The 26,268-nt window shown below is 38.5% G+C and overlaps 2 protein-coding genes across 20 annotated transcripts; one reads left to right on the top strand and one right to left on the bottom strand.

The window, feature by feature from the left end:
• The first annotated feature begins 78 nt into the window (after nucleotides 1–78).
• Nucleotides 79–796, top strand: LOC117147014 (DNA-directed RNA polymerase II subunit RPB11). 2 transcript variants are annotated; one of them, XM_033313702.1, is made up of 4 exons: nucleotides 79–231; nucleotides 306–395; nucleotides 453–627; nucleotides 690–796. In XM_033313702.1, the coding sequence occupies exons 1-4, from the start codon at nucleotides 179–181 to the stop codon at nucleotides 723–725; spliced, it is 354 nt and encodes a 117-aa protein (XP_033169593.1). In that variant the 5' UTR covers nucleotides 79–178; the 3' UTR covers nucleotides 726–796. The 2 variants fall into 2 exon arrangements, with proteins under 2 accessions (XP_033169593.1, XP_033169602.1); XM_033313711.1 differs by having other exon boundaries at nucleotides 91–235.
• Nucleotides 786–25,688, bottom strand: LOC117146890 (restin homolog). 18 transcript variants are annotated; one of them, XM_033313492.1, is made up of 18 exons: nucleotides 24,923–25,687; nucleotides 24,523–24,857; nucleotides 15,864–15,926; nucleotides 11,688–11,807; nucleotides 11,515–11,556; nucleotides 9,871–10,026; nucleotides 9,597–9,812; nucleotides 9,366–9,531; nucleotides 9,134–9,311; nucleotides 8,867–8,932; nucleotides 7,998–8,108; nucleotides 5,713–5,823; nucleotides 5,059–5,125; nucleotides 3,537–4,993; nucleotides 1,653–3,482; nucleotides 1,457–1,587; nucleotides 1,190–1,398; nucleotides 786–1,130 (listed from the first exon to the last, which is right to left on the bottom strand). In XM_033313492.1, the coding sequence occupies exons 2-18, from the start codon at nucleotides 24,785–24,787 to the stop codon at nucleotides 1,084–1,086; spliced, it is 5,235 nt and encodes a 1,744-aa protein (XP_033169383.1). In that variant the 5' UTR covers nucleotides 24,788–24,857; nucleotides 24,923–25,687; the 3' UTR covers nucleotides 786–1,083. The 18 variants fall into 18 exon arrangements, with proteins under 18 accessions (XP_033169383.1, XP_033169392.1, XP_033169401.1 ...); XM_033313501.1 differs by having other exon boundaries at nucleotides 8,867–8,929; XM_033313510.1 differs by lacking the exon at nucleotides 8,867–8,932 and having other exon boundaries at nucleotides 24,923–25,688.
• Between the last annotated feature and the right edge of the window lie 580 nt (nucleotides 25,689–26,268).

The raw sequence follows: 26,268 nt of genomic DNA, 5'->3' as shown, positions 1-26,268 counted from the left end.
AATAAGAAAATATATTAGCGGGGCGTTCTAGCTACTTTTAGCTATATATAGCTAGTTTAGCGTTTCTTGCACTTGGACGTTGTTCAACACTATACCGGAGAATTTTGCTGAGCGTGCTGCTGATTTTAATAAACAATTTATATATTTTGCAGTAACTAACGAAAAGTAAGACATCAAAATGAACGCACCACCGACCTTTGAGTCATTTCTGCTCTATGAAGGCGAGAAAAAGTGAGTAAAGAAAACAGACTACTCCGAATGACCACCTGTAACCCGTTTTTGTGTTTGTTATGGCGCGGCTGCAGAATCATCAAGGAACTGGACACCAAAGTGACCAATGCGGCAATATTCACCATAAACAAAGAGGATCACACGCTGGGCAACATGATCCGCAAGTATGTTGGTCAACAAGCCCGTCTGATTACGCATTAAATTTGCCTTCTTGCCTGCAGCCAACTGCTGAAGGATCCCAATGTTCTGTTTGCCGGCTACAAGGTTCCGCATCCTCTGGAGCACAAGTTCGTTATCCGCATCCAGACTACGGCCGATTATTCTCCGCAGGAAGCCTTCATGAATGCCATAACCGATCTTCTAGCGGAATTATCCCTCTTCGAAGAGCGTTTTAAAGTATTACTTGCATGAAACGTCCTGGAAACATTCCTTTAATATTCATATTTCTCTGATTTCAGGACGCCATCAAGGAGAAGAAGGAGGGCGGCGATTAATCATATCATTACCAATAAATTCCTTAGTCTTATGAAAACCCAATAAAAACTAATGAACGCTTCTTCTTCCACGTTCTTGATTTTATTTTTTACACTATGTTTACACTCAAAAATTACGAAAACAACCGATTGTGTGTTTGCCACGAATCGCATTCAATAAATAAAAACAATTTAAAATAGACTACTATCCATGGATGTGTGCATAACGCAAGATCACAATTTGAAGTAGAGAAATTTTGTGTGATTGAGTGAAGCTCTGCTGAGGTAAAAGTATCTCATCTGATAGATCTCGCAATATGGTTATGCTATGGAGTCAAAAACAAAGTAAAATGGAAATAATAGGATTTTTTAACTAGAGCTAATAGGTTTCATCATCGGCACATTCGCTCGTATCGTGGCCAAAAACTGCAATTGGAAAGAATATTGTTAAATGTCAGTTAAATTGGTTATTTAGTTTTACTCACCCTCGCAGGAATCACAGTATTTCCTGGGTGCCGGCAGCTTCCGCTCCTTATCGTTGTTATTCGACTCGGATGACGGTGTGGTATAGTCTTGATCCTCGCTACCCTGGATTGGACAATCCTCCGTATCGTGCCGATCAAACTCATCGCAGATGTCGCAGAAAAGTCTGGGAGCCGGTTTCCGCCTTGTCAGGGCATCGAAGGCATGAGGTCTTAAAAATAGCACAAGTATAGAAAATCTAAATTTAAGTCACATTGAAATAAACTCACTTGGTGAAATCCATTGGCAAGGTTTCAAGGGTCTGCACCTTCGCCTTGAGTGCATCATTCTTCTGCTGCATGTCAGCAATAATCGAGTTCAGGAAGTTGATCTTGGCAAGACTGGTTTCGGTGTCCAGTGACTGGAAGTTGACAAGGCCCATTGTTTGCAAAATATATAATATTAACTTGAGAGATAGAAACCCACCTCCACTTCATCTCCCTGTCCGATCCTACTGCTTGCACCATTCATCTGAGCCTTAAGGCTGAGAACCTCCCTAGACTTCTCCAGTTCCAGCGATTCCAGCTGACGCCTCAGTTCCTTAGCCTCCAGATAAGCAGTCTTTTGGGCATCGTTGGCTTGACGGAGTGCGGCCTCCAGTTCCGCAACTCTATTTTGTAGCTGTTCCAGCAGCTTGGATTTAACGGAAGCCGCATCGTCCATCTCATCAATGACTTTCTGATATTCTGCCAGCTGGGTGTCGAATTCATTACCCTTTTCCAAAAGTAGCTGCTTTTGCTGAAGTGATTTCTGGAGCTCCTCATTAACCTGCTTTAATTGGCTCAGTTGCTCCGCCAACTTGGCCGTTTCCTCTTGAAGAGTCCTCTCCTTTTGCTGGGCCTGTTCTAACTTATCCTGAATTTCGTTGTGGCTCTTCTTTTGACTTTCTAATAAAGTATTACTTTCCTCAAGTTTACCCTCAAGTTCTTTAAGGCCATTCTCTTTTTGGCACAGAGCCTCCTTAAGCTCCCCATTGGCTTGCTCCAGTTGATGTAGTTTCTCTGTGACTGCCAGAGATTCTCCTTGCAGATTTCCCTCGTTTTCTTGAGACTTAACCAGTAACTCATGGAGTTTCTTATTTGTGGCTTGTTGGGACTCCAACTGGGAGGTGGCTGCTTGGAGTTTTTCTTCCAACACCTTTACTAGTTCCTCAACCTTTACTAGGGAATCCTTTATGTCTCCATTGGCCTCTTGTACTTGCTGCAGCTCACCGGATAGTTTGGCAGCCTCTTCCTGCAATTTCTTCTCCTTCTTCTGTGACTCTAGCAATTGATCTTGGGTTTCCTTTAAACAAGAAGTTTGGTTTTCCAGCTGAACATTGCTTTCATTTAATTTCGTGTTCTGGCCTTCTATGATGGAACTGCTTTCCCTAACCTTTTCTTCCAAGCTCTGGACAAGTTCTTCCTTTTGCTTTACAGAATCTTGAAGTTCTTGCAAGGATTGGTGTAATTCCGTAAGTTGCTCCTTGGAAGTCTGAGACTCCTGTTGCACTTTTTGTTCACTTTGCTGAGTTTGCTTCAATTTCTCCTCCAGCTCCTCGATCTTTTTCTGTCGCTCATCCAGTTGCAGATGGGTTTCCTTTAGTTCCTCCTTAATCCCAGTCACTTTTTCGATCAACCGCTCTGAATTCATGTCAGCTTCCATTTCAAAGAGCTCGAAGATGTGATTCGTTTCACTCTTCTCCGCCTGAAGAACTTCCAATACAGTGGAGAGCTCCGCATTTGTAGCTGATATATTGGCATTAGCCACCTGGATGGCTTCCACCAGGGTCTTAAGGTCAGCAATCTTCTGCGCATCTTCGGTTGCCATTTTTTCCTTGTGCTGGAGCTCAGCATTGGTGATTTCCAGTCGCTCCTGCAGGTCCTTTATGGTCGTCTGTGTGCCAGTGCTTAGCTCTAGATTCTCCGTCTTGGCCTTAGTGACTTCTTCCTGAAGATTCTTTATAGATTCCTCGAAAGACTTTTCTTTCCGCTCTCCCTCTGCTTTCAGCTTTGTTTGAGAGTCTTGACTATCATGAAGTTGCTGTCGCAGCTCCTGTAGTTCCTTCTCTTTTTGCAGCATCTCCTTGCTCCAGGCATCAGCTTTGCTGGTCAGTTCCTTGTGGCCGGTAGCTATTTCATCCGAGAACTTGGACAGCTTAGTGTGGAGAGCGCTGGAGGACGATCGTTCAGCTTGAAGCTCAGCATGTAGCGTATCGGTGATCTCCTTCACCTTATCTTGCAGATCAGAAGCCTCCGCTCGGGATTCCGCGTATTCCTGTTTAATTAAAGGATTAGAACAACTAAATCTTCGTTTATTTCACCGACTTACCTTGTTGACCTTCTCCAGAGCTGCATTTGCGGCTTCAAGTTGCTTAGTTTTGGATTCCACATCCGTATGACATGAACTGAGAGCTGCCTGCGTCTCCTCTACTTCTGATTTAAGTTTGGTAATCTGTTCCTGCAGATGGCCTGACTTCTTGGCTTCCTCTTCTAGGCTGCCATTTGCTGCCTCCAATTGTTTGGTTTTGTCTTCCAAGTTCGATTGGGTGGATTTTAACTCGGACTGAGTTTCTTCAGCCTGGGACTTAAGCTGACTAATCTCATCGTGCAATTTGGCCACAGTTTTGCAACCCTCTTCTCCAGATGCGGCTGCCTGTTGCTGGAGTTGCTCTAGTTGTACTTGTACGGCCTTGAAAGCACTTTCGGATTCAGCTGACTTGCTTTGGAGCTGTTGGAGCTCCTGCTCCTTTTGCTTTATGATCGTTTCCTTTTCTTTCTTTAGTTCTTCCAAAGCAGCGTGCTGTTTTTCATGGCCTAGAGTTTTCTCCTCTAATTGCTGTTGCAGTTTTTTAAGGGACTCACCAGATTCAACTAATTCTAAATCCTTCTGCGTATTCTGAGCTCTGATTTCTTGAAGATGAACTGCCGATTCTGACTGTTTGTTTTGGAAGTCTTCAAGTTCGTTTTGTTTTAAAGCCAATTGCTGTTCTATGGATTCTTTATCTAGTTGTATTTGATTGATTGCATTTTCAGTCTTTTCCCTGACTAGTTTTTCCTGTTCCGCCAATTGCTTTAAGTCTGATATCTGTTTTTCAAGTTGTTCCTTTTCCTGTCGAGTTTTCGCAGCTTCTTCTTTGATTTGAGCTAGCTCCTTGTCGGTTTTCTCTAAAAGAGTCGATTTTTCTTCAGTACCTTCCTTTTGCAATCGAAGCATATCATCCAGTGCAGAACTATCCGCTTTTTGTACATTTAGTTGTGTGGTAACCTCATCGAGTTGTTGGGTTAGCTCTCTGATTTGCTCATCCCGCATTCGGACTTCGGTTTGAAGAATTTCACATTCGTCCGTTTTGTTAACCCTTTCGCTTTCCAGAGAACCGGATGCTGTTTTCAAGCTCTGCAATTCAGAGCTTAATCTTACCATCTCTACGGATTTTTCGGCTAGTTTTCGGGTGAACTCAGCCTGAGCCTCCTGAGCTTGCTTTTCGTTCTCCTCCTTGAGAAGTGCGAGTTCCCTTCGGAGATTCTCGATGCCACACTCCGAGAGGGAGAATTTCTCCAGGGCCTCATCTTTGGACACCAACTCGGACTGTAGAGTGGCGATTTGCTCATTGAGGTACTTCACATTTTCCCTCAACCGCTGCTCCTCCTCCAGCTGTTCCGCAATCCGAGATTCAACCTCCTTCTGCTGAATGGTCATCTTTTCCTGCAGCTGGGCAATTTCCTCGTGCAAAACACCATCGTCTGAAGGTAGATCGGGTGGTAGTATACTTTGTAGACTTGGCGTGGCTAAGGAGGATGGTACCAAGTTATTTTAAGCAATTTTACTTGGAATTTTGATTGTTATTCCTTACCGGACACCAGTTTTGTGATTTTTGACTCCAGATCATGGATCTTTTCCTTGTAAACCTGGGACTGAGCCTATTATATAGGAAATATAATATTAATATAGGGGGCCTAGTTATAATCTCAGTGTATGGAAATGTACATTGACTTGCTCTATTCATTTATTTCCTTGAAGATATATGCGTTTTCCATTTAATAACAGTAATATATTATATTTTTATTGGGATATTAAATAATTTATTGTCTAGTTTGTCATATTTTATTTTATATAATATTTACGAACTTCTAGGGCATGACGTAATACTGAGCCGCATCTAATCATTTTTACCTAGGAGAGTTTGTTTTTCCCTTACAGCAGCTAATATTTATATAGCATACTTTTGGATCCAGCAAATGCAGTAAGCTTTAAAAACGTATAAAAATAAACGATAAGCTTAGTTTGCAGCTTATACAAAAATGAGAACGATTTTTTTTCTTGTTGATTATACAACTGATTTAAGGATTCACAATATTAACAAATATATGAAGTTAAACTTTAATAAGACCAAATATAGTAAACTAAAAATGCTATCGAAAAACAAATTTTTTAACCCCACAAAGCTGTTATTAAACATTCAAGAGAGCAATGTACATTTCCAGACACGACTTCTGTTTTTCCTTACATTCATTTCATCGCCACAGAACTGGGCTTCGTCTATGGAGCACTGCAATTCTTCAGTTTTCTTTCGTTCATCACCCAGTGCCGACTCCAATTCAACGATTCTTGCTTTCAGCTGAGGATCGAGGGGGCAAAGAAATAGGAAAGGAGATTAGCACGCAAGTTAAAACCATAAATAAAACAACATTGGGAGATTCTAAAAATGTTTTGCATATTGTTAGTGTATTTTTCTTCATATATATAGTATTTAAGTGTATATCGTAATAACTAAACCAACAGCAAGAAAAATTCGCTTTTGTCAAAGGAATCGAAAATTGTCAGTCAACTTTTCCATTAACCGTTTTTTTTTATCTTTTAAATTTCGTTTTTGATATGTTTATGCCAATCAAACCATTTAAGTTAACTTTATTCGTTTTGGTTTTTCGCTTGGCTTTCGTTTTTTTTAGGGTTTCCTTTTTTTCCATTATTTTAAAGATCTTTAATTCTTTATTTGGTTGTATCAGCTTAAAACGCTGTGCAGACTTCAACTTTGTCTTCAGTGGTTCCTTTCTCGGTGCGAAGAAATGTAATTCAAAAATCGTCGAATCGAATAGTTTTGAGCACTATGGTCGCCCATGCCTCTCATCCGGATTTCTACTTGATGCGCAGCGGTGTGAGGACACTGTGCAGGATGCAGTGACTCTCGTGTTTTCCGGACCAGCCGCGGAACTCGCGTCGCAGATCGGATACCTTTATGCTGTGTCTCGCTATCAGGCGTCTCCAGCGATCCGCTTCGATCAGTATTTGCTATAAGAATCATACAAAAATAGTCTTGTGCAAACAGAATTTCAAAGCTTAAGGACCAGCCTAATTTTGTTCAAATTGGTAGTCAGATTATCGTTTTGGTTTTGCGTTAAAAAGGATGGATAGGTGGATCAGTGGATGAGGAAAACATGGATTTGGTGTGGCTGGGACCGGGAATTTCAGGTGATAATTTTGTTGCTAATTTAAAACTCAAACTCAAAGTGCGCGCTCGACAAATAGAAAAGTCTAACACGTATCCGCATATAAATATAAACACAAACAATTTATTGAAAACAAAACCAAACAGAAAGCACAAAACTCAATCATCCCAGACGACAGTCGTCTTCTAGAAAAGCCCCAAAAGCGGTTGCGAAAAGCACATAAAAGTGAACAGTCCCTTCTTCAAATGTAGGAAACAATAATAGGGTATAATTGTGTGCTAGATTTTTTTCTCCAAACGCAAACAGTGCAAAAGTGCTAACGTACAATGCAAATAATTAACAATAGGTTTTTTTTTTCGTTTTTCTTGCTGTAATAATTTAAGTGTAAAAATCTGTGTATCTGAACTGAGATGAACCCATGAAAGCTTATTTTGTTATCTTATGCACATTCAATCTTCGCAGATGCAAGTTATTATTAAATAAAAAATTTTGCGCCAGCACAAAATGCAAGAAGAATACTAATTATTATAAAATGTATGTATACAAGTTGATGTAAAATCAATTTAGTTTGTATACATTTCAGCAATAACCTTAACCCATTGTTAGCAGAATTTTGACCGAGTTAAATGCTGTTGAACCCCCAAAAACCTTTCATGCCTAGTTAAACTTATAAAATTTGTACTCTTCTCAGCGTTTCAAGTTAATTTTATGAATCAATTTGGGAAAATGACTGGCAATTGGGAATGAGTCGAGTGTCTTCACTGTGGTTAAAGAACAAAACATAAAACATAAGGTGCCAAAAATTAGATGAGTTTGAGTTAAATCAACAACAAATCAAACACAAGACAATGATGGGTGGTAAAATCATAAAAAACAGCTGTGTGAAAAGGGGAAAATGGTTGTGTGTGTTTGTTTGTTTTGTAAACAGCCAGAGCGCGGGTGCAATGCAAAAATAAAATCAAACGAAAACAAAACACAATTATTCGAAACCGAAACTGCACAAATGACTGAGCAAACATTGCAAACTGTGCCCGCGAAGTTAGCCAACTGGAAAGAGTTTCTTTTTATCGCAAAACCAAACTTTCTTTGGCTTGGCCAGCTGCTGCTGATGCAGATGCGGCTGTTGCTGCTGCTGCTGCAGTGGCTGTCTGTTGCATGCTGCTGCTGTTGCTGCTATGGTTGGTCTAGTACTGGTACTGGTGGTAATGCTGCTGCTCAGGGTGGTGGGCACCCAGATGTGTTGTTGCTGTGGAACCTTAACCCTCGACTTCTTGCCGGGTCGATAGGGTCGCGATCTGTCCGCATAGGGCAGCGGTGCGTACATGGTGTCGGTGAAGATAATTACCTCGTTGATGTTCTTCTGCAGCTGCAGCGCCTGGTTCTGGGCATCCTCGCGGTCCAGGTCGCGCTCCACCATCAGCTTCTCCACATGCTGTTGCTTCTCGCGCAGCAGATCCTACAATGTCGATAGATCGACCAAAAAATAAACAGAGCACAGAGAGGACAAAGCAAGCTTTTATGAGATGCCTGGGCACACGAATAACGATACACAAGAAGTAGAGATATAGGAGGATATAGATTCAGATACATATAGTGTGGGTGTTTGTACAGGTGTATAGGGTGCGGGGCTCATTACTTTATTGTTGCGTTACCTTTTACCGGCGACAGCGAACACACACACACATGCAAATAGAAGCAAATTTAACAAAAACATTGAACAATCAACACTTGAACAGCGAAAGCGTGCAGGAAGTATTTAAATATTTTTATTGTACATTGTGATATATATAAACCAACTCAAACACATGGCATAAAATGCATTGAGACTTAATAGGCATACATTTATTATTAATTTACATAGTTTGTTTTGGTGGGAGTTTTTTTGTTTTTTGTTTTTGGGGTGTGTCTTTTGTGTGGGTTAGTGTGTCTTATGTTAGTTATATGCTTACGAACTAAGGGTTAAACCACATTTATACAGAAGAGGGCACAGATCCATTAACGTCAAAATCTTTATACATTTTTGAAAAATCTTAAGCTCAATAGCCAAACCATTAATTCTACGTACAATATTTCAAAACATTTTAACGTTAATGGATTGAGTTTGCTAACAGCGACTACAGCTCGGCAAACTAATAGTTTTTAAGAGCGAAAAGGAAAAACCAACAGCGAATACCATACAATTTATTTGTGGATCTTGTAGATGAATTAGCATACCTGCATGGAAAATTGGCTTTTCGGCGTCGCTAAAATTGGCTTAACGGGCGTGCTCGACTTGCGCTGCTAGGAACGGAAGGGATTTGCGATTAGATGTGGAACGCGTTAGTATAAGGGCTCAAAAAAATTTAACAAGTAGGTTGTTAATGGGTAAAATATAAAAATTAACAAAGAACAGAACCAGAACTTTAAACGGCATTTGTGTTTTTAAGGTACTGTGGGTGAACTGGGTGGTGGGTGTGATCCTTTCGAGGTCACCGCTTATACCTGAGCATTCATGCGCATGCGCGACGTGGCCGTGGTGGCGATGCTGTTCATGGTGCCAATCGAGGTGAGCGACTCCCTTGATCCGGTCCGGGAAAGACGCGTTTTCTTGGACGACGGCGACAGTGAAACCTTCGCAATAGGTACAAACACACCGTACTTGGGCTTGCACTCAAAGTATCTGCAATTAGGGTGGATCAGCGCACTTGGATCTCATACATTTTCATGGGCATACCTGATATCATCCACAGTTCCATCGTTTTTGCCGCTAGGCTCATCCAATTCGACACCGCACCAGTTTCCAGGAGCAAACTGTGTCTCTCCCAAATAGCGTAAGATACCAGGACGACTGCCAAATCCAGAGGAGACAATCACACGATCGCCCACAGCCATTCCATTCTCTAGAGATAGGAAAGTTTTCGTAAAGATTCTGCGCTTCATCCATTTCGTAGATCCAATAACTTACTGCCTCCAATGCCGGGACTGCGAAGCATAGAGCTGCGAATACTCGCAGTTGGGGAAACCGTGCGCGATCTGTCTGGGGAGTTTTTGGCCAATGGAGAGGTCGGCGTCTGGGCACCGGCCATGGGATATGTGGTAAGACGTGTGAGGCGTGAGAAAATGCCTCGTTTCGGCTCGCACTGGAAGTACCTTTTGCCCGACACACAGCCATCGTTTTTACCTAGTAAAGGCATAGACTTTTAATAGGGCTCTTAAGAGAGAGTATTGACCATTCTTACCATTGGGCTCGTCCAGGACAACACCAGCCCATTCGCCGGCAGCAAAGTGTGTGTCTCCAATGAAGGCAATCTGTCCGGGACGAGTGCCACCCAGCCAAACCCGCTGGCCAATGATGAACTGCTCTGTGTTTGCTGTCAGAACGGCGCTGCTGTTATCTGTCCGATGGGAAAGCAATAATATCAAGTTGGGGGGTCCCATTAGTATCAACCGTTAGGTCATCAATCATAATATTGTCTAAAAAATAAATCCTAAAATTGGCTAGACTGCGTTTTCATTTATCTCTCCAATACAGTTCATTTTTTATGTGTGTTCCACTTGGGTATGATGTCATTTGGCATATTTGCATATCGCCTGCTCAATGGAAAACCATTGAGAGCGATCCCCCGCATAATGAATATAAATTATTTCGATTGTAAACTTGACATTTGCAAGTTGTTCAATATTCCACTTCTATGCTATAAGTGGCAATGAATTCTCTACGATTTCACTTTTAAATACTCATTTATTTTTACTGTGTCTGGGGGAAAAACCATTAAGTGGAAAATTACAGGAAACAAGCGGATTAAAAAGCTAAATAAAAATTGCATGCAGCTCAGTGAAGTCATAACAACATTTTGCCAAGTTTGGCTGTCGTGTCAGTTAATTTAATTTTGCTGTTGACTGCATCCACCCACATCTATTAGATATGGCAACTTGCTCACAATTTTCGCATTGCCGTTGCTGAAAATGAACTCAAACTGCATTTCAGTGACATTACACTTCAGTTCGTGTAAAATATATTGGTATTTTATTTTAAAATGTGAATTCAATACTAAAAAACATATTGCATATCATGTTTAAAATTTAAAATGAACAACAAAACAACTGGGTGTTACAAAACCATTATATTCATTTTTACTTTATACATAAATTATTTATTTTATCTTAATATACCTCTCCCTAAACAAATCCCTTCACTAAAATTAACATAAGCCCAAAAACTAATAAGCTACGCAAATCTTGTTTAAAATGTTTCCCATTTACTTAAATAATTTTTCATATTTTTCATGGATTACGTTTCCTCATCAATTTGATTAACACTAAAAACCGTTACTATCTTGCCCCAAATTCACTAATCCACAAACTTGGCCAATTTAATTTGGCAACCATTAGACAAAATGCGCATAGTTAACCCTATAAAGACCTTGACTTGATACATTAATTCAGTGTAAATATTGTCACAGCAATGGCTCATTAGAGGCGCAATTACGCCCACAGTGAGAGGTAAAATGAAACACGTTTGCAGTGGCTCATTAGGCCTTGTTGGTTTGACAATACTTGGAGCTACCGAAGATGCCGAGATATATGCCAACTGCATGGGAATTATTTCGACAGTTTGGCCATAAATTTGCGCTCCCAACGTTTCTGCACAATGACCATTTAAGGAGCGAGCAACTGGCCTAGATGCATAAACGCCAGCCACCTGCGCAAATGGCTAGAACCAGACACGCTCTGCAGATACAAGACACAGCAAAGATATTTTCAGTACTCGTAAACAAAAAAAAGAATAAATTAGTTATAAAACATGATTTGCCACAAAGCTCCCCCATTAAAAATCCTGTGCGTTGCATTTATGTTCACCCACAATCGTAGCGAATGCTTACCTGAGCTGCGACGCCGCCCAGTGGCTTCTAGATAATAATCATCTTGGCGTTGGAAAACAACAAGCAGTAACGAAGGCAAAACAAACAAACAGAAAAGATACAGATACAGATACGAAATACCATTTAAAGATACATGCGGCTGGCACAATGGCGATGGCGGGCAAATAACTTACAAGATGCGCGACTTCCAGCCTCCGATTTTAGCGAGCGTCTAGCGGGCGAAAAGCGATCCCAGTCGGATGTGGGTGAGAGCGAAGATCGCGTAAAGCGCCTGACAGTCTCTTGATAGAGATCTATAGACAGGACGGGTTTGTAGATATACAATGTATATATATATACACGAAGTCGCCCCGAATTTCCATAAAATGCATTGCAATTGTTTAGCATTTCGCTGTGTTTTGTGGGTGTTAACTGAGCAAGCCGTGCAGCAAGTTTTCCTGACATTTCCCCTTTTGTTATATATGTATATTAAGTATATATATATATAGATATATATATATATATTGGTTAAAAATTAGCGCATTTGTGTTAAGCCCAATTTGCTGTTTCGGGTTGTGAAAGTTTTTTTTGGCAGCTTGTGTGCTAGGGTTTCTTGTCTTTAATAAGATCTTGGCCGCAAGCAGTTGTGGTAAAGGTTAGATGCCAGCACAAAAAATAGCGAACGGTAATCTGAGATGTTATTAAGCTCGAAATATATGTATCTATAAGTATGTCTTGGGTAGAGAGAAAGAGTTTGGCGTGTGCTTGCTATGATGTTAATAAAATACGCTTATAAAATTTCTCCAAATAAAAAGTTACCTCAATTTACCTTTTTTTTTTTAAATTACGAGAAAAAAACCCAACATGACATGCTATAAATTCATTTTATGAATAAATAAACCATTGTAACATGGTAAAAATCGCTTTTTTTAAAAATCCCTTTGTATCTTTCGCTAAATTGTGTGTGTCCAATTCTTTATTGATATTGATGTGTAACTTATTGTGCCTCTTTTAACTGCAACTTTCAAAATCAATTCATACTTTTGCCAAAACTCCACGAGAAAGAGCTATAAAAGCATAAATCAATTAAATTGTCGACAGTTTGGTAACGTTTTCAAAACCATTGAATGACAGACAGCAGCGGATTTAAAAACACAATTGCAGCGGACAAAAGAAATGCTGCCGAAAAGGAAGGAGATCGAGAAAAGATTTCAATTTATCAATTGCACGAATTCGGTTTCCGCTTACTTTTTAATGCACTGGAAAAAACAACTGGCAAACTAATAACATTTACTATTTTATGTCTACATAGTAAGGTATTTTACTATATTTCAATCAATAATTTCTTAGATTGTGTTGTTCATTTTTTTAATATATCTTTATAATTCCAATTTTTTTTTCCTGTGCACTAACGCCATCTTCAGTTGTGCGCCATGAAAACCCCAGCGTGTCTACGTCATGTAGTTAATTGTATTTTTGCCAGTTGAAATTGCGTTTATTTTCCCCTTTTCTTTTTTTTTTTTTTTAATTTTTTCTTCATTTGTAATCTACGCCAGACATGCTCTGCTTGAGTACGAGGAGTGTGTTGAAGATGCCTTCGACTTTTGGCTAATCAACCGACTGCGTTGGCCCAGCCGTGACATGACATGAGTTGGCCAGAGCAGCCGGCTTCGCTTCAAGGTTCAATTGTGAGTATATTGTATCTGGCAGATATACGCTGGCATTCGCTACCGTTCGCCGATCGTGCAAGACAATTTGTTATTATTTGCTATTATACATCATGACGGTAGCAATTTATTTTGTGTATCCTACATGCTCGTAACCACTTTTTTTAATTATCACAATTGGGCGTTGTAACAGTTTGTTGTTGTGTATTTTTGTGAGTGGTTCCCTTTTTTTTTTGGTTAGCAATTATTTTCAAAACTTTCACTTAACACTGGCTTTGATGTTCTGTGCTCGTATTTTATGCAATGGCTGGCAAAACAGCAGTCAATGCCAGGCAATAAATCAGACTTGACTTTACCTTCGCTAATTGAAACACCTTTCCCCCCGCCGCACTTAATTTGCAACATTTAACTGTGAAAAGTCGTCATTCTAAAAATACGCACGCACCTAGATGACAAACAATTTCCTTGCAGTTGACATTCAGTGTCAGTGCTGCTAATGAACTCATGTATCTGACAGATGAATCATCAAAGAGCACCGCTCACCCGGCCAACGCCAAGTGGAGTGTGTGGCGCCGCCAATAGTTGACTTGACTTGGCCAAAAGGCAACCCGGGGCCCGGCTGCGACCCACTTTGCTCACGATTCTGGCCAAAATGAAGCAGCCAGGGAGATACGATACGAAATCGAAAACAAATATTTCGCCAGCCATTTATGGCGGATCGATCGCGCGCTGACCGGCTATAAATCAGCCAACAGAGCCAACAGTGCCGGTCATGTCAATAGCACATTATCTTCGGAGATGATTAAACAACATTTAATTAAACTAAACTGTGCAGCTCCGTGCACCGCCATCCCGATCTCCACCTCATCGATACTAGCCCCCTGTGTAGGTTGCAATGCAGTTCTGAGCGATTCGTACTTAAGTGGCTGTAATGTGGGTATCTTACACCGCAAAAAAGTTTGCTGCTCACATTGAAAATTTTAAGGTAAAAGCCTGTGTGCTTTTGACGCTGTTTATTGCCTATCCCAACTAAGTATATTTTTTATACATATTTTACTGCCTTTTATACCAATTTCTGTCAGTTTTCCTGCAGCTTTGGCTACCCACATGTCGAGTAGTTTTTCACAACCCCACAACTCGGACTGCGCAACTCGGACTTACATGACTTTTCGGCATGTTAGATGCAAATCCATCTGCGAGTCTCTGTGGAAAATGCCGACGAAAACTGATTATTAGCTGCTGATTGGCGATCTCTAAGTCCTGATCACTGTGGGCTGAACTACCATTTCAACTGAACTGCACGGGTGGTTACAGTGAAGCTTATACTGACGGAAACAATCTGTGTAAATATAGCACGTTTATAAATACAACATTTATTCAGGGGTGTGTCTGAAAGTAATTTACTTAAAAGCCCTGATTTTATCTTTGCATTTCCTGGCATCTTAAATTAGCTTATTCCAATTGTTATACATTCGCCTTAAGACATGGCCACTGTGCCTGTTCTAGCATTTTTTATCTCAATTGATTTAATTTTGCTCATTGTTCTGGGCACACAATAATTGCATCGACAACGCATATATCTGAATATTTATTTGCCATTACTTTAAATGCTAAATGTTTTCAACAGGGATCTTTGTGCGACAAACTAGAATTTCGCCAAATAGAAAACTGGTTTTCCAGATGAAGATGCTTACGTGAGCTGATCGCTTAAAGGCGTGTCCCATATATTATTAATTATATATGTATACTATATAGTAAATACCCAAAAAAAAAAAATCCGGTTGAGTCGCGTATTTCGCATTACAATTAAAATTTGTTTAAGTTTAGAACGTGTTTCGAATGCGAAACAATAAAAACACATGTGGCAGAAGGGCAGACAGTTGAATGAACATTCCAATGAGCCCAGCAACTATAAACACGATTTTAGCCTAATGAAGTTGGCCTACGGCTATGGTAAGAAACTATTAAAATTATGACTGATTACGATTGACTTTGATGGGTCTTTGATTGGTAAATAGATACTATCTGTGAGCTGTCGGAGATCGTGAGACTTGACTTGACATTTTCACTATCTGAGGGAAGATGTTGCATACACAAGTAGATAAGGCAATGAAATATGCCTGGTGTTCGTTGGGAGATCACTGAACCAAAAGTGATGGCAGGAAGGAACAGTGTGTTTTTCAGGGTTAACACAAATTACATTGAGGTATTCGAATTGTCAATTAAATGGAAATGATTACTAGGTCGATATAAATAAACACGTCTGATAAGATACAATATGTCTAGAGGTATACAGTTCCATTTCTAAAGTGTGCTTCAACTAGGTTATTGATATAATATAATATCTCCAGTTCGTTTTAGCTTAAAAGTAGAACTCGTACATAGTTACTTTTTGCAGAGCACTGTATTCTCGTATTTTTCATGTGTTTTAATTTGTTTAGTTTATATAAAATATAAAATTCATCGATATTGTTATGATGTTGTTAAGCCTAATTCCGAAACGATTAATGTTATGCCCAAAAAGGTGTTAACACAGATGTGTTAATTTCGCCCCCACATCAGCAAGCAATTAATTGAATATTAATTGTAAATTAAAAATGTCATGGGTAGAGATTAAATGAAACGCATTGAGCAGTAGCCAAGTTAAAATAACAAATGAATGCATACGTAAAAACATAAGTGAAACATAAAAAACATATTTACCTGTATAAGCCGAATTGATCGAACTTAAATTGTCATCGCTTTCACGACTCATGCTGGCGGCTTCTAAAAATAAAATGATAAACATAAAAAAAGAAAAAACAAGGAAAGCGCAAAGTGAGCATGGCAAATTAAACAGCACACAACATATTAACTTAAAATTAAATCATAATTACAGCTAAGGGCTAAACCGAGCGAATTCAGGCCATGGTAACGGGCAAGAAAGCTCAGCTCAGACAACAAAATATGTTTTCAAATAAAAGGCAAAAGAAAATGTAAAGTGCAAAGTGGCAATTAGCTATGGGTCGCTCTGGCAGATCAACCTCCCCACCCCAAAACGAGTCTTATTTCATTTTAAAGAGATTAGATAACTGGGAGAGTGTTCGGTGAAGGTTTTCTTGGAATGGCTACGAAAAAATACAACTTATAGGCAGCTTTGCAAACCGTTTCCGCAGACTCAAATGTCTGCAGTTATCTACAACATTTCTAACTATTTTGTGGTATTTTTGACGAATTAAAAATTCGTTTAGCTTGGCATGAACGAGACATAGATATATATTGGCTTTAAACGTCTATATAAATAAAGATATCATCAAAATAGTCAAGTTTAACGCACAGTCCCTGATCCACAATACTCAATGAAATTGATCTTATAGAAGAAGAAGACGTTTCAGCAACATAAATTTGCATATACCAAAAGCAATCCATCAATATTATGCAAAATCTGAAAGAAACAAGTTCCTTTAAGAGAACGAAACTAGACACCACCACTTAATGACCTACAAAAAAAGCGAAAGAAAACAGAATTTCAAACTCGAGAATTGACATTTGACTTTTCCACCTGCAATCAATATTTATTTACCATACCCATAATTAACAACCTAACGAGGTAAGTTAGGCAAATAAGCAACTTGAGAGTTCTTATGTTTTATTTGTGAATAATAATTAATATTCCAACGGACGCGTGTGTTGTCGATCTTGAGATAAGCAGCAAAAACAACTTAATTATTGTTTGTTTGCTTTTTTTAAAATTATAAAAGAGACTCTTCAGAAACTTATGGCTAAAGAGCGAAGAATGCTGAAAGTAATTTGGTTTGTATTTGGTCAGTTGCCATAAAATATTGCGGTTGTGCAACCCACGCATAATTCCGATTGGAATTTATTTCGATGGATCGCTCGATCGCAAACCTAAAACAAGTGGGCGTGTCGCAATTCATAACTGTATTTAAAAGTTCAAAATGGACATTAATGTCATAATTAAAGAAGAGCCCATCATCCATCATCTCAATTGGGAATCACTATAGTTTTGGCTATCGGAGTTGGTATTGATTTATGTTTACTTTAGTTAGTATTTGTTTAAGCTTTCGGGATAGAAAAACGTGTTCTCCTAATTCTCCATACCTCATTCATACAATTTTTTAGCCCCTTGAGCGATAATCGTTAAATTGTTTACTGCAAAAAAATATATTACCATAAAGTACGCATTTCTGTTGAACATTTTAACTTAGCACTTGAGGCTATTCCAAGCGAGACTTAAGTGTGCGGTCCGAGAATTGTGTAAGTGACGTGTTAATTTATTTGACTTTTGCTTTTGCTGTTCTTTTATTGCAAACGAAATAATTAAAAGCACTGAAGTGTAAGCAAAACAATGGGCAAAAATGGCTAACACAGAAAATAACCACAAAAATGAGGAAAAGTGATTAAAATTGTTGTTTAATTTTTATTTGTTAAGCATTTGAGCTGAACTGCGCTGCTATTTGATCAAACCAGGAATATAAAAGAGGAAAATGTTAAAACATGTATTTCTTAGTTTGTTAAAATTGTAATTCCTTTAAAAAAAAAACTAATTACGTTCTATAGTCCATTCACATTTCTTAATGAACACTGCCATTAAGCTTACGAAAATATTGTAGTCCGTAAATTCATTAGACGCAGAAAAGTATCTCAACAAAGAAAACAAACAAATATGCTGGCCAAAACTAAGCTAACGAAAAAAAAGGAGCGAAACAGAAATGAAGGCAATAATGGGTTTGTTTACACGAAAAGCCACAGAAAGACTTCGGTTCACTCAGTTGTGACAATAAATCATTTGAAAAGATTTTCAAGCAAAACAGGTGCAAACTGAAATATCATTTCATAATCGGAAAAAGAAACCGGGTGCGGACCATAAAAATTAATTAACCAAAGGTGGTTACACCTTTTTCAATTTTTTCCTCTTTTCATTACCGATTTGTGTTTAGTCAAAGAAACGGTAATTTAATTGCCGGGGAAGTCAGTGAAAAAAAAAGTAAAAGGCGCCGTCGGCGGAAAAGCAAAGAAAACCGGCGAAACAATAAATAAAAAATCATTTTCGAGGCGTGTGAAACGCAATTAGGCGGGGAAAATTTACCACAATTAAATGCTCCTAAATGCGTGTCATACAAAGTGAAATGCAAATTAGCTGGGCGCAAAGGTACGTATACGTGATCAAACAGCATCGCGCATTACTCATACGCCACATATGCCACCCACGAAAGGTTGCCAATAGTTCTAGAACAAATACCAAGCTGAGCTCATTGGGGAGCTTCAAAAACATATATATATATATATAGAAATATAAATCAAATATAACAAACGCCAACGGCAACAATAAAATTGTGTAAACAAACCGACTAAATTGAGTGGAATGACGACAGATCATTATTGCCGGTGGCGGGATCCACAGCAAATATATAAAAGTATATAGAATGTGTTCGGAAGTTAGTGTGAAATATATATAAAGGTATGGGTATGTATTCCAGTTGGACAGATGGGATGATCAGTCTGTCAAGGTGATGCCTTCAAAAGGCTTTGTGACATCGCTCCCACACGCCCACAAGTTTTTACAGGTGGATTGTGTAATCTTAATGTGAATATATGGTTCTAAATACAAAGTCTCCATATTTTCATTCCATTTGTGTAAGCAGCAGTCGCTAAACTTTTTTAAAATTTCCTATTAATCAGCTTTTACGTTTTATCAATATTTACGTAAAATTGCAGAGTTATAAAAATATGCAGCTATATACAAATTTTTACAGATGAATATGAAATAGAAATATTGAATGTAAAAAATATATACTGCAAAATTTAGTATGTATATACATATTTTTACAAGTGTAGATACTTATTTTCAAGCTCTAATCATTCCAAAATAATATGGTAAGCTCACTCAAATTCTCTATTTGTTTATCAGATTTTAGCACAAATTCCTTTATTATCAAGTACATATTCCAGAAAGATAACTGTTATTCTGGTTTTCTGTTATTTTGGAAACAAAATCAGCATCCAGTATGAGTAACATTTTCACTACCTAGCGAAACAATGTGGCAATCTCATCGGTCAGTTCTAATTCATAGATAGCGTGGCAACAGCAAAAGCTGAAGAGTTTTGTGCTCGCAATGTCGCAGTGGAAGTGAGAATGGAACCCAAAATAAAAATGTGTTCTCCTTATCAAAAAAACCGCTCCATTTCTGCGCCGGTTTCAACAAAACCAAAATAATAATAACAGCTGATAAAATACCAGTTAGCAATAACAATGCCAAGGCAAATGACGGCAAGCCACTTGGCCTGGTCCAAAATGCTCAGACAATTGAGCGACAAAATGTGCGTTATGCGAACGGAACGTGGCGGTGAAAAGAAAGCCGCAAAACGGAAAGAAAGTTAGCTGCAGACAACTAAATACAAAAATTGAAATTTGCATATGGTGTTGGCCGTCAGTAGATTTGGCAATAAGACGTCAACGGCGAGCCCCAAAACCACAAACAAATAAAAAAAAAACAGCAAATTGCACTAAAAATCAAAGTCTTAGGCAATATGCAAATATTGCCGCTGTGAAAGTCATTCCATTTCGCATATATATATGTATATGTACGTATTTTTAGACCGATCAGCGTTTGTGTCTCTTTCAGTCAAAATACGAGTCAGCAATAGCAAATTTGTATATCTAATTAGCGGTTAACCGCAAATTTTCAATACAATCCGCAACCGAACTTTGTTATTGCTGTTTCGGCAAATAAACTTTTGTTGTCGCTTAGAGTTTATCGTAGATATCGGAGATATAGAATGCCTTAAGGTTATCTCGGCGATTTAGCCGACATTTCAATGAGAGAGAGAGGTTGAAGACACGTGCCCATTTACAAGTTTTTGTGCGTCAATTTACTTATGTAAGTGCTTGCAAACAAGAAAATGCGGATGCCAGCGGAAAATCCGTAATTAGCTACGTTCTCAGTAAACCGACTTCCACCGGCTAATGGAAAGGCCCAAAAGTACATATGAGTACAAATGCCAAGGGCCAAAGCCAGCCTTTCATATCATTTCTTCTGATAATTATCAAGTTTTGCTTTTATGCGCTTCAAATGCACCTAAAAAAACAAGGCTTTGTGGCAAAGTCTGTTCCAAAACAGGAATAAAACTATTCATTCACCGAAATATCGCTGCCATTAAATTGAGTAGTCATAAATGGGCCAAGCCCAACAAAATCGGCTAAGTGATAAGCACCAAACCATGTTATAATTTAAAGGAGAGATATCAACTAGCGCTGTATCTTATCTTCAAACTCAATAAAACCAAATTAAACAAAAAAATTGGAAAATTTCTAGGTTTGCCTAAGACACGAAATTAAATAAATACTTATGAGGCCACAGTGTTGAAAACCAAAGCAAAGTTTCACATAGGAACAAAAGAATAAATTTGTTTAACAATTGGTTATCAACCAGACCAAACCAAGGTCAAAGGCTGTCGCCAGAAATATGAAAAACGAAAAGTTTCCAAAAATATCTGGCACTGCAGTAAACTCGAATCCTTTTACGGAGTCGACAAGGACGTTGAAAAAGGTTCACAAAACTTATGACTTTACAGTTCTTTTTAAAAGCCTTATATTTTAATTGGAGTTTTCCAATTTAAATAACGACATTTGTAGTTTGCTGTCGCACCAAATCACCTTTTGTGAGTTTTATAACAATAAGTGAGGGTCTCTGTTAAAGCTGGCTTCTATTTTGGATTTTCAATTTCGTTTGCGTGTTCACTATATAAGCTATAGTATAGAGCCGATCAAGTTCAATTGGTTGCCATCTGAGCCGCAATTCCGCGTCTGAAACACGTCCGCCTCGCGAAAAGTCGTTCAAGTAACTGAACGTCGAGAGCCAATCGCGAAGCGAAGCCAGCGCAAACTTTGAGATACTTTTTTTTCGCAGCGAGAGAGCGGCGAAGCCGATTGCCAATCCGGTGCCGAAGCTTTGTTGGCCAGTGTTTAATAGCAGACACTGTGGCAATAGCTCCGCACTCTCGGTGTTTTTATTGAATAAACGTCGCGTAAAATAAGAGCCGTAAAAAAAATGTTTTTATTTTCGACTTTTGCACGGACGCGCAAACTGAGTTAATCCGACAAACAAAGAAGTGCCACATGGCTGCAATTGTATTTTCCCTTTTTTCGATACCATATTGATCGATCGCCCAATGGTTTTTAGCACTTTATCCAATAGTGCAGTAAAAGCATACAAATAATCAAGCAGATAAGTCAAGAGTTCGAAAAAATAGGATTTCCCTTGTTGGGTTTTTTTTTTAACAATCCATATGGGCTTTGAAAACTTAAAAAAAAAAACACGTTTTTGTTTTATTAAATAATTACCATCTATATCTATTTTGAATTTCGACTTTTTAGAAATCTTATGTGACCCTATATATTTAAAAAAATGATATAATATTTAAATATTTATAAACTGTGTTATTTTAATTTTGAAATTTGTATACAAGAAGTATGTAAGTTTTAGAAAATTATTATTTTTCTTTAAAGATTTTTGAAGTTACTTTTGAATGATTCGATAAAGTTTTTAAGCACGATATGATGCGTCTAATCATATATAAAGTTCTCACGTAGAAAAACAGATTAAGAATTGCTTGCCGAGATTGTAATACTGAATTCCAGATACTAAATGCCAGTTAATCAGAATCAATTATTTTTAGATTCATCTATGAATCAGCTTTTAAGAAAATGCACAAAAAAGCGCATTGAAATGCAGAAGAAAAGCGATATAGAAAAAGCGTTAAAGCACGTATTTAATAGAATTTTCTAAATTATAACAAATTCATAACTACATATGTATAAATTCCTTTTAAGAGAAGATACTTTTGTCTGTTGGCTGAAACTCGAGACGTTTTCGGCTTAAATATGCAACACGTGTCTTCAATTATAAAGACTTCAACGACTTAATGATGTGAAGTCAAATAAGTGAGACAAAAAGTGGTTAATCATAACATCAATATTGACTCTCCCACTAAGTCGGTGATGTAAACAGAACTGGGCTCAATCTAGAATCGAATGGAGTAATCCCCCGCCAGACGATGCTCATCCATTAGACGTCAATCCCCGAACACGATTTCGATTCAATCTTAATGCGAAGACAAATGAGCTTTCTGTTTTTATGGGTGGGAGAGAGGCTCACTCCACTTTTGTTTCCGATCGAAACCAATAAAAGTGACATAAGCTCATCCACGAGCACCACGACCGCAATCCTCATATCAGATCGACTGAGAACGGAACCCGGCATCAAATGCGCAGCGCAAAAACACCTCAAAAGATCTGAACTCACGGGCAAGCTAGAAGATACGTTTTGAGTATGTTTTCTGTGTCAGCGCCAGAACAAATTCAATTAGGAAACGACGACGTAGAGATAGATTGCCGGCCGGTCGCCAGGTTTTCTCAGACTCATTCGAGCTGAGTAGATTTTCGCAGACTTTTGGCATTGAGTATGGCGGGGCAAATGACGGGTCTCTTGGCAGATAGTCAAACAGTCCGTTCCAGAATGCTAGGAGAGATTTTAGAAAGCTGATCTGGGCAGCGGATCAAGGCGCTTGGATCGGATTTGGCTTTAAGCAGCGCGTCGAATAAACTACTAATTGACCAAAGTAGTCCAACTATTTGGGACATCTGGTGTATCATATCACTTCGTTTTCGTTAATAATTGCCAAAATGCGGAATAATCTTTTTAATATGCGGATCAACACTGACGTATTTAAAACAAATCAGCGAAGAAATTCAAATATACTAAAACTCACACTTGGAAAATAAATCTTGGTAATAAAAAGCGAAGCTATCAAAACGAACTAGACTTTCATTAAGCTAAGCAAACAGCTTAATTTCTTAATAAACGCTAAATAAACAACCAATAAACGATTTTAAAAATGTATAAATGGGCAACTTGGTAATTATATAACATACTAGTTACAAAACCAATCTAATGCAAAGTGATAATCCAAATTATCACAGTGCTCACAGCGCCGTGTAAACTATTTCTATGGGTGCAAATGAAATACACCTCGTGACTCAGTTTTATCTGTAACACACACACTCATTACACATTTTTGTGTTTTTGGGTAAATTTGCAGGGATGCTTTCTACGATTTTGCGGTTGCATTGCGACTGTCAATCGGATATGGAACGTGTGTGCCGGCGAAATAGAAAACCCGTCAATCGATCCATGGATCGTTTGGCAGATCGTTTGCTATATGGGCCAGTGGGTCGTCGTATGTTGACGGCTGCGGTGCGGTTACGTGCCTGAAATGAGCCACATTGGGCGGATCAATTAAATGGTAGCAGCACTTGCCTAATTGGCCATAATTCTCCTTACCAAAAAAAATAAACACTTTTCGGGGCAGCTCTATAATTATGATCGAGAGTTGAGAGTGGGCGGCAATTTGTTTTGTTTATTTTTGACTTGTGCGTTGGTGTTTCAAAACGATTAAATAATTGAGTGAAGTAAAGGCATTTGTTTACCAAACCAAACAGTTGACGGTGGGAATTATTAATGGTTTCTCTTTAGAAAGAATTTACACTATCTGTGCGAGTTCTCGCCGAATAATTGCAAGTTCAATGTAGTGCAAAAAGTGCACTCAAATGGGGTGGGGTCAGCGTATATGTATGTATATTTTTAGCAAGTGAGTGGGTCTGTCATCGTTTCCATTAGATCATTGCATTCGCTTATAGTATACAACAATCTTGTGGGTGCAGATGCATGTAGGCGGATGCTTGACTTGTTTGAGCCAAAGAAGCAAACACAAAAGTAGTCAAATCTCGGGTATTGAGGGTGGAGAGTAAGTAAACTTGATGTAATAACAATGTCAAACTCAAAAGTGCATTTTTTAAACTCACCATTCTTTTTGGGTTTCTGTTTTCCCACTTGAATGTGGGCACGTATTTTAATATTACCCTTCATGACTACTTGGTGATAGTATAGTGGGTTATTGAAACTATTGAAACATATTTTACTGCGTTGTTTTCCGGGAGCAATTCAATTTCCAGACTTCTTCCAACGGTTTTATAAGTGAAGAACTCGCGTATAAAAGTGGAAATCGGTAAAAACCCCTTTTCTTGAATTGTGAAATTAATGTTCTTTGTTGAGATGTTAATATGTATGTGACAATGCACTGACAATGTTTTCAAAGGGGATCTGGTTGAATTCCCATTGGTGTCCGGATGTGTTATATTTCTATCTTGCTTTAAATTCTAGCTTGTAAAGTGGATGATAATTAAACCCAGGGGTAATTTAGACCTTTAACTACTTTCGAAAATACTGCTCTTAGTCACATACTTGCTTTGAGCAATCATACTAACTGGTTTGCGATGTTGCACAATGCGATTTGGACTTACCTCTTGGTGGTGGACCGGATTTGGGCGTTGTGTGATTGCAGCACGGTCTTCCGATTTTGGAAACAGAACCCGTCGATCCAAAACTCGATGGCGCCTTCATTTTGCTGGGCTGCGGGATTCCGGTACCAGAAGTTGCGGGCGTGGGAATATTGGATCTGATGGGACCCGGTAATTTGGAGGCAGTGGCTCCTGGTTCCGGGTCCGCAGTAACTGGCGATGGAAAAGGGGCACTTGCCCCGCCCACAGCGCTAGTATCATCACTCATTTTTCACTTTATTCTTAATACTCTTCACTTATTCGGACACACGCGTATTAAAAGTAAACGATTTAAAAAACTTGGGGGAAAAACAAGTGTAAAGGAATAATTTTTGGTCGAATAAATTGAATGCTGAGCACTTACCTTAACAAATATATGTATAATTCGCTTAATTTTCCTTTATTTTATATTTTTGCTACAAAAATAAATGGTTTTTCTTTAAATTTTAGCTAGGTTTTGAACCACTGTTCCACTTTTGTTGCTGCTTTATTTTGGCGCGCAGGCAGCTATCTCACTCGCACTTAGGCGGCTGCTTTAAAACAGCTGATTGAGACCAGATTTCTTTTCTTCTTTTTTTCGTTGAGCTTGAAAAACAAACAAAACCGCTTTTTGTTGCTGCTCTCGTAGGCCAGAACTTCGTTATATTTTCAAAAAATGCGGAACACAAATATGTATTGAATTAATTTTATGCGACTAACAAAATCACTCAAGGGTATTCTATTTATATGAATTCGTAATTTTTTATTTATAATTTTGTGTTTGTCTGCTTGCGCTGATTTTCATCAGATTTAAACAAGATTAAATTGAATCAAATTGCTTATCAATTTGTGCATTTCACACACACACACGCACGCTGTAGCTCTGTTCTATATTTTATTGTTGCTGCTGATTTGACACAGTTATAGAAGAGGAACCATTAGAAGAGGGTGGGAAAAGGGACGCGAAAACGCACTCTTATTGGTGTGTGTTTACCGCACACACACAGTACTCAGATAAACTGGAGTGTTTTACATACTGTGCAGAGCGAATACGATTTAGAAATATACGCGATTAGGATCTATTTTACGATTTTACACAAATTTTACGTTTTTTTTTGCACTTAGTTAGCGTTGCGTTGGAATTTTGTTGTTGCACTGAGTTAGCGATGGGAGCACAGCTCCAGTGCAGCGCGCCAATCGATAGTTGCGGCGATATTTCGCCGTGGTATTTTCAGCCTAATGCGGTCCCACAAAAATACCTTTTAGGAAATTGGCGAATACCTTAAAGGTAAATGTAGAATATGAAATTATGTCACCAATAATGGAGGCGTCGCTGAGTTTATTCTGTTTTGTGTTTCGAGCCCACACAATTAACAAAGAAATGCATTTAAAATGTAGTCTAACATGGTTTTTTCATTAGTAGCTTTAAAATATATTTATTTCCTTAAATTTCAGCTTATTTATGTCTGGGTTCCAATACTGTGTTACCTGGTAATTTTTTCTTTTTCTAGTGCGTATAATTATAACTTAGTAATCTAATAAATATCCTAAACTTAAAGCAGCAAATGCTTAAACGGTAAGTCATACTGAATAAACAAAAAACTTCTCTTATAAAAAGTAAAATTGTTGACAATTCGAATTGCGATAGAAACGGAGCGCACGTATCATCGGCGCACTGTGGTATTGTATCGATAGTACTCAAAGACACGCCGATTTCAAACTAACAGCAAC

Source organism: Drosophila mauritiana, chromosome 2L, assembly GCF_004382145.1.
Source record: "Drosophila mauritiana strain mau12 chromosome 2L, ASM438214v1, whole genome shotgun sequence".
Lineage (NCBI taxonomy): Eukaryota > Metazoa > Arthropoda > Insecta > Diptera > Drosophilidae > Drosophila > Drosophila mauritiana.
This window is presented reverse-complemented; position numbering and strand designations above follow the sequence as displayed.

Coding starts and splice junctions, on each gene's coding strand:
- LOC117147014 (XM_033313702.1), top strand. CDS start 179: ATGAACGCACCACCGACCTTTGAGTCATTTCTGCTCTATGAAGGCGAG. Junction 232..305: donor CTCTATGAAGGCGAGAAAAA/GTGAGTAAAGAA, acceptor GCGCGGCTGCAG/AATCATCAAGGAACTGGACA. Junction 628..689: donor TCTTCGAAGAGCGTTTTAAA/GTATTACTTGCA, acceptor CTCTGATTTCAG/GACGCCATCAAGGAGAAGAA.
- LOC117146890 (XM_033313492.1), bottom strand. CDS start 24,787: ATGAGTGATGATACTAGCGCTGTGGGCGGGGCAAGTGCCCCTTTTCCA. Junction 9,813..9,870: donor TGTCCTGGACGAGCCCAATG/GTAAGAATGGTC, acceptor TGCCTTTACTAG/GTAAAAACGATGGCTGTGTG. Junction 4,994..5,058: donor AATCACAAAACTGGTGTCCG/GTAAGGAATAAC, acceptor CATCCTCCTTAG/CCACGCCAAGTCTACAAAGT.